The 13,743-nt window shown below is 46.8% G+C and overlaps 1 protein-coding gene and 1 non-coding gene across 2 annotated transcripts in view; one reads left to right on the top strand and one right to left on the bottom strand.

Moving 5' to 3' along the window:
- Positions 1-9,720, bottom strand: part of SVOP (SV2 related protein) — a 47,571-nt gene extending 37,851 nt beyond the window's left edge. The window contains exons 1-5 of the mRNA XM_052654836.1: positions 9,671-9,720; positions 8,901-9,061; positions 6,334-6,419; positions 4,561-4,659; positions 1,043-1,114 (exon numbers count right to left, since the gene is read on the bottom strand). Coding sequence (XP_052510796.1) covers positions 1,043-1,114; positions 4,561-4,659; positions 6,334-6,419; positions 8,901-9,061; positions 9,671-9,720 — 468 coding nt within the window. The remainder of the gene's footprint in view (positions 1-1,042; positions 1,115-4,560; positions 4,660-6,333; positions 6,420-8,900; positions 9,062-9,670) is intronic.
- TRNAG-UCC (transfer RNA glycine (anticodon UCC)) lies at positions 5-77 on the top strand. The gene has a single exon. It is a non-coding gene; the product is annotated as a tRNA-Gly (tRNA).
- Positions 9,721-13,743: the final 4,023 nt, after the last annotated feature.

Raw genomic sequence — 13,743 nt, 5'->3', positions numbered from 1 at the left:
GAATTCCCTGGTGGTCCAGTGGTTAAGACTCTGTGCTTCCAATGCAGGGGACCCAGGTTCGATCCCTGGTTGGAGAACTAAAAGATCCCACTTCTCCTCAGTGCAGAAAAAAATAAGTCGACTTTGAAAGAAGTGGCCCACTGAGTCTCCTGCAAAGTCATGCAGCAGAGGCTCTCACAGAAACCTCTCATCTGGGCCAAGGCAGATCAAGGAGCTAGGAGGAGCTTCTTCGAGCTTGCCAAGGCTCGCCAGCTGTCTGGTTCGCCCTCTAGTCCTAGAGGAGTTCTGGGGAAGCTTTATAATTAGAGCCGCATCCATCCTTCCTGATATTGGGCCAGAGTTCCATGCTGGGGAGGAGAAGGCTCTACAATCTGGGGGCACTTTCTCTCCCTCTCTCCAGTCACACCAGCTTTGTGTTGGGTGTGGGATTTAGCAAGCTGGTCAGAAGAGCTGGAGGCACCCCCTACAGGTAGCCCTCCAGGCTTCATCTATTTAGAGTAGATGAATGTTCAACTGATCCACCAAATTCCGGCATCCTATTTGGTGATGTCTCACCCAGGTCAGGGTGAAGGATGTGAACTCTGGAGCCAGATACACCTTCATCTTAGCACTGGTCTTGCCATACTTATTGGCACCACGAGCGTGGTGAATAACAGGTAATGGGAATTGAGGAAACATTTCCTCTGAATCAGGGACTTTCTGTACAAGGGTCATTTACTCCCCATAGGAGCCCTATGGGGAAGACTATTACTCTCCCATCTACAGATGAGGAAACTGAGGCACAGAGGGGTTAACCACCAAGGGGATGGGGCTAGCACCATTACCAGCATCTTTTATGTTCTGAAACACACATGCTTCGGCCCCCTAAGGAGGTGTGATTTTTTTTTCAAGAGTCCACAACTTCATAGCAATGTCTTTCTTTGCCCTTCAATGTAGCTCTGAATGAAACTTCCACCAAAAAAAAAAAAAATCGGTTGGCACAAGTTTTGCTGTTGTCAAGGAGATAACCCAGAGAACACAAGCTTAGGGGAAGTCGCCTTACTGTTTTTCTGCCATACTGGTCTGAGATGTTTCCCCAGAGGGTAGAGCTGGACATCATGCCGACAAAGACCACCTGTGGGGGCAAAGACAGCTTCTGTTAGACACTGACACGGAGCATCGCAGAGAAAGGGAACATCGAAGTGAGCTTGTGGGGTCACACTCTTAGTGATAAGAATGAACCAAGCTTTATAGCTTCCCAGGTAGCGCTAGTGGTAGAGAACCCACCTGCCAAAGCAGGAGACATGGGTTTGATCCCTGGGTTGGAAAGGTCCCCTGAAGAAGGAAATGGCAACCCATTCCAATGTTCTTGCCTGGAGAATTTCTTGGACAGGGGAGCTTGGGCTACAGTCCATAGGGTGGCAAAGAGTTAGACATGACTGAAGCGACTTTGCAAGCAAGCATTCCTGAGATCTTGTTAAGATGCAAACACTAGCCTATGTGTCTCCTGTTACTGTTTAAGTCTCACAACAACCCTACGGGGTGGGTGCTACCATTATCCCCATTTCAAACATGAGGAAACGGAGCCTCAGAGAGGTGAGGTCATGCGGCCAGGGTCACACATGTGTTAGTGGCGCAGCCTGGGCTGGAGTCAGGCTGCCTGGCTGCAGAGCTAGTATTTTTCCAGTTTCTTACAGAACCCAAGAAATGTCTTATGGCTAAGAAAATATTAAAGGTTGCAAGGTACTGAATAAAATCTGGAGGATATGAAAACAGGAGACAGGAGGTTAGGACGGGAGCTGGAAGCCATGAGCAAGAGAGAGCACCCCTGGAGTGCTCACTGCGTGCTGGGCAAAATTCTGGTTCCCTTGTTAGTCCTTGATCAGAGCTGAAGAGGTATGACTACTCATACCCATTTTACAGATAGGTAGCTTGAGGCTTAGAAGAGTTTAAGGGGACTTCCCTAGAGGTCCAGCAGTTAAGACTCTGCACTTCCAATGCAGGAGGTGCAGATTCCATTCCTGGTTGGGGAACTCAAGATCCATGTGCCACATGCTATGGCCAAAAAGTTTTAAAAAAGAAAAAGAAGGGTTGTGGAAACCTGCTCTGATCCCAGGGAGGAGAGGGTAAAGACAGGTCTTAAGCCCAAGCAGGCTGATTAGAGCTTTCTTCACTGTTCTGTCCTTTCTGGAGCAGTCACCAAGTGTCAGGGACCACACTGAATGTTCTTTACATTTGTTGCTCTCGTTCAGTCGCTCAGTCGTGTCCGACTCTTTGTGACCCCATGGACTGCAGCACACCAGGCTCCCCTGTCCTTCACCATCTCCTGGAGTTTGCTCAAACTCATGGCCATTGAGTCAATGATGCCATCCAACCATCTCTTCCTCTGTCGTCCCCTTCTCCTCCTGCCTTCACTCTTTCCCAGCATCCAGGTCTTTCCAGTGAGTCAGCCCTTCACAAGAGGTGGCCAAAGTATTGGAACCTTTTACATACGTCTTACCAAATGTTCCCAAGAGCTCCACGAAGTGGGTGCTATTATTATCCCATTATACAGATAAGGCAACTAATTGAGGCCCAGAGATAGGAACAGCATTGCTTAGTGTGGGCTGAACCCAAAAGAATTCCTCCAGGCATGTCCTAGAGCAGTGGGCTCCAAACAGGCTACACAGAGGCGTTCCAAGGGAGAGCAAATTTGGATAATTTTAAAGGAATTAATTTCCACATCCTCAACTTCCATAGAAACTCTTTCCCGAGAATAGGTTAGGGGGTCTCACCAGTTCCTGGGTCCCCTTCTCAACCACCCTTCCCCCACTTCTTCATACCCTGCCCCCTGATGTACTTCATAGCCATCGCTTTGAGGTTAAACCCTCTAGGCTGCCTCCAAAAGGACACCAACGACACAGATACAAATCCATTCACAAGTCATCTTGATTCCAATTCCATTTTATTATTTTTAACCAAATTGCAGGAGAGGCTAATCAAGCTGTCAGCAAATTAGATCACTAAAAATAATTTTTCATAAACGACTGCTGTGTGCTCTTCAGCACGAAACTTGGAAGTTGCTGAAAAGAATCAAGTGGCATTAGTTTACTGAGTTATTATAAAACTCCTTCAGTTCCTCCAGCAAAACTTTTTATATGTGAACAAAACCTTTCATATTCATATCTATCCAGTAAAAATGAAAAATAGAAATAGCATTACAGCTGAACTCTGTCTCATTTTGGCAACAGGCTTTCAAATTGTAGCACTGGAGAAGACTCTTGAGAGTCCCTTGAACAGCAAAGAGATCAAGCCGGTCAATCCTACAGGAAATTAACCCTGAATGCTCATTGGAAGGACTGATTCTGAAGCTGAAGCTCCAATACTTTGGCCACCTGATTCGACAGCTGACTCATTGGAAAAGACCCTGATGCTGGGAAAGATTGAAGGCGGGAGGAGAAGGGGGTGACAGAGGATGAGATGGTTGGATGGCATCACCAACTCAATGGACATCAGTTTGAGTAAACTCTGGGAGACAGTGGAGGACAGAGGAGCCTGATGTGCTGCAGTCCATGGGGTTGCAAAGAGTCAGACATGATTTAGCGACTGAACAACAACAATAAATCAAGAATATGTGACATAGTTGAGAAACACTCCATACTCCTCAAGAGGCGCGTTCCTGATAAAAATGACATACGTTTAGCAAGTATTTATCAAAATTAATTATATCTTGTTTTGATCGGTTGTTTACTACTAAAAATTATCATGGTTAACTTACTGCAGGAGAAACATCTTAAATCTTGGAGCCTTATGGTCTCAAAAAATTAAAAACGATAATTGAAAATCTCACAAAAATTATAATAGGGTGATTGATGAAACTTTCAAGCCTAGTAAAACCTTACATTGCTTCCTTTGTAGCTCATCTGGTAAAGAATCCACCTGCAATGCAGGACACCTGGGTTTGATCCCTGGGTTGGGAAGAACTCCTGGAGAAGGGAAAGCCTACCCACTCCAGTATTCTGGCCTAGAGAATGCCATGGACTGTATAGTCCACGGGGTTGCAAAGAGTCGGACACGACTGAGCAACCTTCACTTTCACAACCTTACGTTAAGATAAAATTATATGGAGAAACTGAATGAAAATACCAGTTCAAGAAGAAAACAAGACAAGAATGAAGGGTTCTGCTTCATGCTCCTCCAAGCCTTAGCTCCAGGGAGCACCAGTTCCTACAGTTGACTGAACAGGTACTATGCTGTTTCCAACCCTGAAGTCACCTTCATGTGGAAGGAACTGGTGTCTCCTTTTTGGAAGAGCGAGGTTTATGAGGTTTACGTGATCCGATCAGGTGGGTTCCAAGTTCCCCGCAATTGAGCAGGATATCTGGGGCCCCCGGATATGGTTAGAGTTGGCTGCAGACCTGCCAGGATACATGAGATGGAGAAGGGAGAAGGGACGCTGAGGTCCTGGTGATCCCATTGAGGGTTTAATTCCTGTCTGCTGAGCCCTTGGCAGCAGCAGGAGGAAGTGGGGGGCATCCGACAGAATACTCCCCCGGGGGACCAGAACTGAGCACGAGAGGAGAGGGCCGCTGGGCTGCCTACCGAGGTCAGCAACGCCACCTGCCAGCTGGGCAGCCGCCACTCACAGTGCAGCTGCGGCGCAAGGATGCTCAGAATCATCATCTCCATGGCGTCGGCCATCTGCAGGGAGCAAGCAAACACGTGAGGCCAGGATGCTGCCCGGGTAGGGGGATGGCTGGCCCCTCACTAAAAATTCTCATGGTAACTTACTGCAGGAGAGAAGAATTCAAACCTTAGAGCCTTATGATCTCAGAAAATTTAAAACGGTAATTTAAAATGTCACAAGTCCACAGCCCCAAGCGAGTGCGTAGAAAAATCCCTTTGGACTTTCCTGGTGGTCCAGTGGTTAAGACTCTGCCCTTTCACTGCAGGGGGCTTGGGTTCAATCCCTAGTCTGGGAAGTTCTGTGTGCCGAGAAGAATGGCCCCCCCAAAATTTTTAAATAAAATAAATCAATTAATTAAAAAAAGAAAAAAGAGAGAGACTCCCTTTTCTACCTTCTGCTGAGTGCCCTATTACCCATCAAAACACGCTGAAAGCTCCAAAAGTTAAAACAGTGTGGTATCACACAGGAACTCGCGACTAGACATTTAACATTCTTTGGGTGTGTTTTCCCATGTTTGAAAAAAAATTTAGGGACACTCCCCAAACGGAGTGGGAAAGTAGCATATTTTGAAAATCAGAAAAACATTTTTTTTTTAGAAAAACATTTTTATAGAGGTAGAGAGACAGTGATCTTTTTCTCTTGCAGCTCAATTAAAAACTAATTTCTCTTTGGTCATTGTTTATGGAGAATTGTCAGTATAACTAACATTAAACAGTGTGATCTTTTAATATATTAAAACACACTAGCGAGCCTCAGGGATGAAACACTCTGGTACCTCTACAGGATTACACAGACAGAGCGGAGGAACAGAAATGAGAGTCCAGAAGGAAACCCACGTGGCCCTGGGCATGTGGTGGATGATAAAATGCAAATTAGTGGGGGAAATGAGGTGGGGAAATTGATGACTGTTTGGAAAAACAGGTAGTTGAATCTCAGTTTTGCACTATTCATAAAAATCCATTTCACTTGTATTAATGGTCTAGATTAATGGCAGAGGATGAGATGGTTAGATAGCATCACCAACTCAATGAATATGAATTTGAGAAAGCTCTGGAAGATAGATAGTGGGGATTCCCAGGTGGCACTAGTGGTAAGGAATCCAGCTGCCAGCGTAGGAGACGCAAGAGACTCAGGTTCAATCCCTGGGTCAGGAAGATCCCCTGGAGGAGGGCACGGCAACCCACTCCAGTGTTCTTGCCTGGAGAATCCCATGGACAAAGGCACCTTGGTGGGCTGCAGTCTATGGGGTTGCAGAGTCGGACGCGACTTAGCAACTGAACAACAGCAATGATCTAGATACATCATTTGCTATAGGTAGATCTGGCAAGTTTCATAAGGAATCACGAGCCCCTTGAAAGAGAAGGCATGTTTTGATCTGTGCATGTTCTTCTAGGGTGAGTCCCACAGATGACATTAGAATCTTAGAGTAGCCCTGAGCCTCAAAGGGTTGAGAACCACTTAATCAACCGGAAGCTTCAACTCCTCCTTGAGGGCAATTGTCAACCACACCCAACTCCCCCTAGGCTCAGACTTCATTATCACCCAGGGTCACTCAAACTTTGTCGATTCAAGCACGGACTCTAAGAGGAGGGAACCGTGTCCTCCCTTGTAGAGCATGGAAACCCAGTTGAGCAGCATGGTATTCCTTGGAGACTGAAAATGACGTCATTGTCCCCAGAGATACTTGCCCAAGCCAAGCCGGTGAGAACAGACAGCTTCCATTGAAATTTTCCAAAACCAATGGCTTCCACCGCATCTTCCACCATGAAAGTATCTGGGAAGGAGAAAGGGGAGGGGAAGGAAGGAGTTAGAGCATTTTGTCCTTGTCCTAGTTCCGAGGGGGATCTAGGGGGATCCCTGGCCAAGCTCTTTAAAGCAGTACATGCTGCTTCTAGAACTTATCCTAGGAAAACCTTCTGGCAAGTGTGAAGTGTGCTACAAAGTCCAATACAACGTGGTTTCTACAAAGGGAATAAGTGGGCAACCCACAATGTCTATCAACAAGGAACTGGTTAAATTATTTTACGTATTATATATGAATGTTTATATATCTACATCCTAAAATACAACCCACCTATTAAAAAATGCCCAGATATAGAAAGATGCATACAATATATTGTGATTTAATTTTTAGAAAACAAAGTAAGATGGAGCAGAGGAAGTCAGATTGAATGCCCATACACTGTCAATAGGATCATGTGTCAGTATTCACTTTTTTGTACATTTTGATCACGTCCCAGTGCTTTCCAAATAAACACATGGTATCTGTGTGCTCAGAAAAATAAATGGATGTACTTTAGGAGCTCATAGGTGGCTTTGAGAAAGACTAAAAGACAAATACAATGTGGTGTGCTAGAATTGATTCCTGTAACACCACTGCTGGGGAAACTGGTGAAATCTGAATCAAGTCTGGAGTTTCATGGAGGGTATCACACCAGTCTCAATTTCTTAGTTTTGACAAGTATGTCATGATTAGGTAAGATACTGACTTTATGGCAAGCTGCATGAAGAGTATACAAAAATAAATAAATAAGTAAATAAATAACAAAAAAGATTTAAAAAAAAAGAGTTTATAAGCACTCTCTGTGCTATCTTTGCAACTTTTCTGTACTTTTAAAATATTCCAAGACAAAAAAAAATTAACTGAAAAATAAAAATACTAAAGGAGCATGCTGGGTGGCCGTCCTGTGGGGGTGCCTCTGAGGATCTTATCTGCCCCTGCTGGGAGTTGTCATCTTGTTAGAATTTCAATCATGAGCCTCTTACATCAACCGTCATTTTCTCCTGAAGTATGAGCTGGTGGTTATCACACCACCAGGGTCTGGTTTCCTTCAATAATATTGAGGAGAAAGCAGAGTGAGTCCTGTAACGGCATCGGTAATAAGGTCAGTAATAGTAATAATATAATTATATATTTACTGGGAGCTCAGTGTGTGTCAGGCAGTGCCCTAAGAGAGTGGTCCCCATCCTTTTTGGCAACAGTGAGCTGTTTCATGGAAGACAATTTTTCCATAGACAGGGGCAGCTTTGGGGATCATTCAAGCGCAGTACATCTATTGTGCACTTTGTCTCTGTTTTGTAGTGACCTCAGAGTATTCCGCCTTGACTTTATGGCTAGGTTCTCACTCACATGAGAATCTAACGCCGCTGCCGATATGACAGGAGGCGGAGCTCAGGCAGCAATGGGAGCGATGGGGAGCAGCTGTAAAGACAGAGGAAGCTTGCTCACCCACCGCTCACTTCTAGCTGTGTGGCCCGGTTCCTAACAGGGGACTGGAACCAGGGGTTGGGGACCCAGGCTCTAAGAGCTTGCTGTACATAATCTCACTGAGTCCCTATGACACCTACTAGTTAAAGGCTCAGTCTTGGCCCCATTTTTCAGAGGAGGACATGGACTTGCCCAGTGGTGATACAGCTGGCACACTGCAGATCTGGGAATTTAGCCCAGATCAGCCTGGACCTGAAGCCACTGCTTCTAACCGCTGCCTTCACTCCCACTCCAGTCATTGCCTCCTTAGACCTGCCAACAACAGGCCTTGGGCTCAAGCTGTTAACCCTCTCTCTGGTTGGGAATCTGGGCCCTTGGAGGAACAAATGGAACGTTTTCATGCCTCAGCATTATCAGGTGGTATGGGGAGACCAGGTCCCCTATGAGCACTTCAAATCTCCTTTAACCATCTCTACTCGGAGGGAGCACAAGGTCACAGGTAGGGATGTGGTCTCTGAGGCCAGATTTCCTGGGTGTGAATCCAGCTTGGCTAAGTTCTAACTGTGTGACCCTGGGCAAGATATGTAACCTTTCTGTGCTTCTGTGGCCTCTCCTGCAAAATGGGGAAGATGACTGTAATAGTTCTAATCAGAACTGTTGTGAAGATAAAATGGGTAATACATGTAAAGTGCTTAGAACCGGGCCTGGCACAGAGTAGACCCTCAGCCTGCGTCTGTGGCTCTGATCACTGTCATCATCTTCACAGTCACCATCACCACCATCAGCACCATCACCCTCTCCGTCATCACTGTGGCTGCCATCCTCGGCCAAGTGTTGGTCGACGATGCTGACTGTCAGGGATGGTGATGCAATCTCGCCTGCTGAGAAAGTCATGCAGGTCCAGCCCCCACTGCCAGGGTCACCCTGGGCCCTCCAGGCTCTCCCGCCTGCCCCTTCACAAGACCCCTCTGAGTGCCACCTGCAGGGGCAACCCTGGAGCCTCAGAGCCCCTGACGATGGCCTGCCCCAACTGCAGGGCCCCCTCACCGTCGGTGGGATTGGCAAACTCCTTGGGCACGGCCGCCCCATCGTCCAGCTCCACGGCCTCTAGGCCTGCACAGACCCCTTCAATCTGGATCTCATGCTCTCCCGAAGCCGTGTCGTCCTCTGACCTTGCACTCTCGCCTGTGCGACGGAATTTCACCACCCTAGAGGAGAGAGCAAATCTGGTCATGATGGCTAGAACTCCTCCTCGATGACCTTGTGGTATAGTTGTGCCCAAGACGGGTTAAAAGCTTTCTCTTGTGGTCCAGAGAGTTCTCTCATGGTCCATGAATGGGTGAAAGAGGTAGGGGCTGGCATTTCTGTTGAGTTGGGCTGTGGGGAGGGTGACAACTTTAAGAGTTATGTATCAGGGCTGTCTAGTACAGTTGGACAGGTTGGGCACTGCACAACTCCAAGGGGAGCCCTATTCACATAGTAAGCCATGTGAATAAGGATATCTTTGTTCTAGACCTAAATTCCGTTTGGAAGCATATGTGTTTCAGAATTTATACTCATTTGTCTGTATCTAATGTAAGTAACCGTTCAACTTCAGCTTCTTCAGCATTACTGGTTGGGGCATAGGTTTGGATTACAGTGATACTGAATGGTTTGCCTAGGGAACATTTCATGCAAAGATGGGCTTGATAAAGGACAAAAATGGTATGGACCTAACAGAAGCAGAAGATATTAAGAAGAGGTGGCAAGAATACACAGAAGAACTGTACAAAAAAGAGCTTCACAACCAAGATAATCAAGATGGTGTGATTACTCACCTAGAGCCAGACATCCTGGAATGTGAAGTCAAGTGGGCCTTAGAAAGCATCACCATGAACAAAGCTAGTGGAGGTCATGGAACCCCAGTTGAGCTGTTTCAAATCCTAAAAGATGATGCTGTGAAACTGCTGCACTCAATATGCCAGTAAATTTGGAAAACTCAGCAGTGGTCACAGGACTGGAAAAGGTCAGTTTTTATTCCAATCCCAAAGAAAGGCGATGCCAAAGAATGCTCAGACCACACAGTTGCACTCATCTCACATGCTAGCAAAGTAATGCTCAAAATTCTCCAAGGCAGGCTTCAACAGTATGTGAACCGTGAACTTCCTGTTATTCAAGCTGGTTTTAGAAAAGGCAGAGGAACCAGAGATCAAATTGCCAACATCCTCTGGATCATGGAAAAAGCAAGAGAGTTCCAGAAAAACATCTATTTCTGCTTGATTGACTATGCCAAAGCCTTTGACTGTGTGGATCACAATAAACTGTGGAAAATTCTGAAAGAGATGGGAATACCAGACCACCTGACCTGTCTCTTGAGAAACCTATACGCAGGTCAGGAAGCAACAGTTAGTACTGTACATGGAAAAACAGACTGGTTCCAAACAGGAAAAGGAGTACGTCAAGGCTGTATATTGTCACCCTGCTTATTTAACTTCTATGCAGAGTACATCATGAGAAATGCTGGGCTGGAGGAAGCACAAGCTGTAATCAAGATTGCCGGGATAAATATCAATAACCTCAGATAACCTCAGATGACACCACCCTTAGGGCAGAAAGTGAAGAGAAGCTAAAGAGACTCTTGACGAAAGTGAAAAAGAACAGTGAAAAAGTTGGCTTAAAGCTCAACATTCAGAAAACAAAGATCATGGCATCTGGTCCCATCACTTCATGGGAAATAGATGGGGAAACAGTGGAAACAGTGTCAGACTTTATTTTTCGGGGCTCCAAAATCCCTACAGATGGTGATTTCAGCCATGAAATTAAAAGACGCTTACTCCTTGGAAGGAAAGTTATGACCAACCTAGATAGCATATTAAAAAGCAGAGACATTACTTTGCCAACAAAGGTCTGTCTAGTCAAGGCTATGGTTTTCCAGTGGTCATGTATGGATGTGAAAGTTGGACTGTGAAGAAAGCTGAGCGCCAAAGAATTGACGCTTTTGAACTGTGGTGTTGGAGAAGACTCTTGAGAGTTCCTTGGACTGCAAGGAGATCCAACCAGTCCATCCTAAAGGAGATCAGTCCTGGGTGTTCACTGGAAGGACTGATGCTAAAGCTGAAACTCCAATACTTTGGCCAGCTCATGCAAAGGGTTTGACTCATTGGAAAAGACCCTGATGCTGGGAGGGATTGGGGGCAGGAGGAGAAGGGGTCGACAGAGGATGAGATGGCTGGATGGCATTACTGACTCGATGGACATGAGTTTGAGTCAACTCCGGGAGTTGGTGATCGACAGGGAGGCCTGGCGTGCTGCGATTCATGAGGTTGCAAGGAGTCAGACACAACCGATCAACTGAACTGAAATGAATGTAAGTAACAATTTGGTCACATAAGGATTGCTTTATGCTTACAAAAAGCTGCCCACACAGTATTTTTTTTTTAATTTAAAGTGAACATCAAAGTTTTAAAATTAGAAGAATTCACAAAGAAATCCAGATTCCTGATGTCTCTTTAAAAAACAGAATATCTGGCCATCTGGGATCTACATTCTAATAAGGGACCAACATGGCTAGACCAGAGCAGTGTGTCCCTTGTATATGGGCCACTTGATCCCCAGATGACTGACAGTCTTATCCTCTCCAAAGGACCTCCAGCCCTTACGGTCTCTTGCCATTTTTCTTTACACTTAACTCTGTGTTCCTCTCACTTGGCACTTTGTTCCCCTTGCCCTCATAGGCATTTGAGTTTGAGACCCCATGGACTTTACTCTCAATACAATACATTCCTTCACACTGTGCAGTTTCTTGTGACTCTGGGAAATGCCTTAATTTCTTTGAGCAGCAACTTATTTATCTGAGACCCAGGCAAAAACATAATAACCTGTCTCCTTCTAGCTTCCTCACCCTGAAACAAAACTCCTGCTTTCTGCCAGCCCTGCGATGAGTTGCAAGGTCACGGCAGTAACAGAAGAGATGAGTCCCTACCTTCCCAGGAGACAGCCATATGGAATGAGTGATGCCCATTCCTCCCTGGGCTTTGAAAAAAGAAGTCTGGGATGCCAAGGGCATAGAGGGCAGAGGGCTGATGAGGGCTTGAGTGCCCAGTCACTCCATCGTCTCTGACTCTTTGCCATCCTGTGGACTGTAGCCCACCAGGCTCCCCTGCCCATAGGCTTTCCCAGGCAAGAATATTGGAGTGGGCTGCCATCTCCTCTTTCAGGGGATTTTCCCGACCCAGGGATTGAACCTGCATCTCCTGCATAGGCTGGCGGATTCTTTACCACTGCGCCATCAAGGAAACCTGATGATGAGGAACCGGAGGGCAAATTTGGGCCTTTTTAAAAGGTAAAAACGGATACATTTCTTTTTATTTTTAATTTACAATACTGTATTGGTTTTGCCATACATTGACATGAATCCGCCACAGGTGTACATGAGCTCCCGATCGTGAACCCCCCTCCCATCACCCTAAAATGGATAAATTTCTACATTAAAAAAAAACTGCTATCATCATCAATTAACTATTGCCTTATTCCGCACGTTTCACCAAGAATAACTAGTGCTCTGGCATAGAAAGCGTAAGTCTCCAGATTCCAGAAGCCTGGGGGAACATTCCTTGCTTGTGAATTGGGAGAAAAGGCAGATGATATCATAGCAATTTTGTAAATACCGGAAACACCATTCAATGGCGAGGCTGAACTGGGAAAGCTCCAGCTGTCAAGCTCGTCTCCGGCTGGAAATACGGGGCAGAGTACAGCGCACAGGGTCTGCAGGCAGAGCGGCTGGGACTGAACCTTGGAGCAATCACTCCACCACCCGCCGCCAGCTCTACCACGCCCCCCTCTCCACCACGCCCCCTCTCCACCACGCCCCCTCTCCACCACGCCCCCTCTCCACCACGCCCCCTCTCCACCACGCCCCCTCTCCACCACGCCCCCTCTCCACCACGCCCCCTCTCCACCACGCCCCCTCTCCACCACGCCCCCTCTCCACCACGCCCCCTCTCCACCACGCCCCCTCTCCACCACGCCCCCTCTCCACCACGCCCCCAACCGTGCGGCAGCTTCCGTGCCTCGTTCTAGATGTTGCTCTCGACGCACTCGCTCTGCACAGCAGCCCTGTTGTTCGTTGTTTAGTCGCAGTCATGTCTGCCTCTTTGCAGCCCTATGGACTGTAGCCCACCAGGCTCCTGTGTCCGTGGGATTCTCCAGGCAAGAATACTGGAGTGGGTAGCCTTCCCTTCTCCAGGGGATCTTCCCGACCCAGGGATCACACCCATATCTCCTGCTTGGCGGGTCCTTTACCGCTGAGCCACCAGGGAAGCACAACAGCTCTGTGAGGTTGGTATTTTTATAGCCATTGTACAGACAAGAAAACGGAGGCCCCAGAAGTCATGGAATTTAACCATGGTCACCGGGGCTTCCCTGGGGGCTCAGACGGTAAAGCGTCGGCCTGCAAAGCGGGAGACCCGGGTTCCATTCCTGGGTCGGGAAGATCCTCTGGAGAAGGAAATGGCAGTCCACTCCAGCACTCTTGCCTGGAAAATCCCATGGACGGAGGAGCCTGATAGGCTACAGTCCATAAAAAGGCATGGAGCCGGGGGTCACCCTTAGGTCTGTCTGGTCAAAACCTTGTGTTTCTGGCCAAAGACAGGATACCAGTTAAACCCTTCCATTCCTCCCCCACAAAATCTTTTATTTTGAAATATCTAAAACAGATAAAAATAAATAGATAACAATGAGAGAACTATCTTTGCTTCTTGTCCAGCTTAAGGACCCTACTAGAAGGTTGAACTGTATGAAACTGCCAACATTTGATTCTAATTCATTTGAAGCCACCAAGTCTCTTTTCCAATCTCCATCTCTCAATACAGCTTGAAAGAACCAAGGCTTCATCCTGGATGTCAGTGGTAAA

This window comes from Budorcas taxicolor, chromosome 17 (genome assembly GCF_023091745.1).
Source record: "Budorcas taxicolor isolate Tak-1 chromosome 17, Takin1.1, whole genome shotgun sequence".
NCBI classification, from domain to species: domain Eukaryota; kingdom Metazoa; phylum Chordata; class Mammalia; order Artiodactyla; family Bovidae; genus Budorcas; species Budorcas taxicolor.
This window is presented reverse-complemented; position numbering and strand designations above follow the sequence as displayed.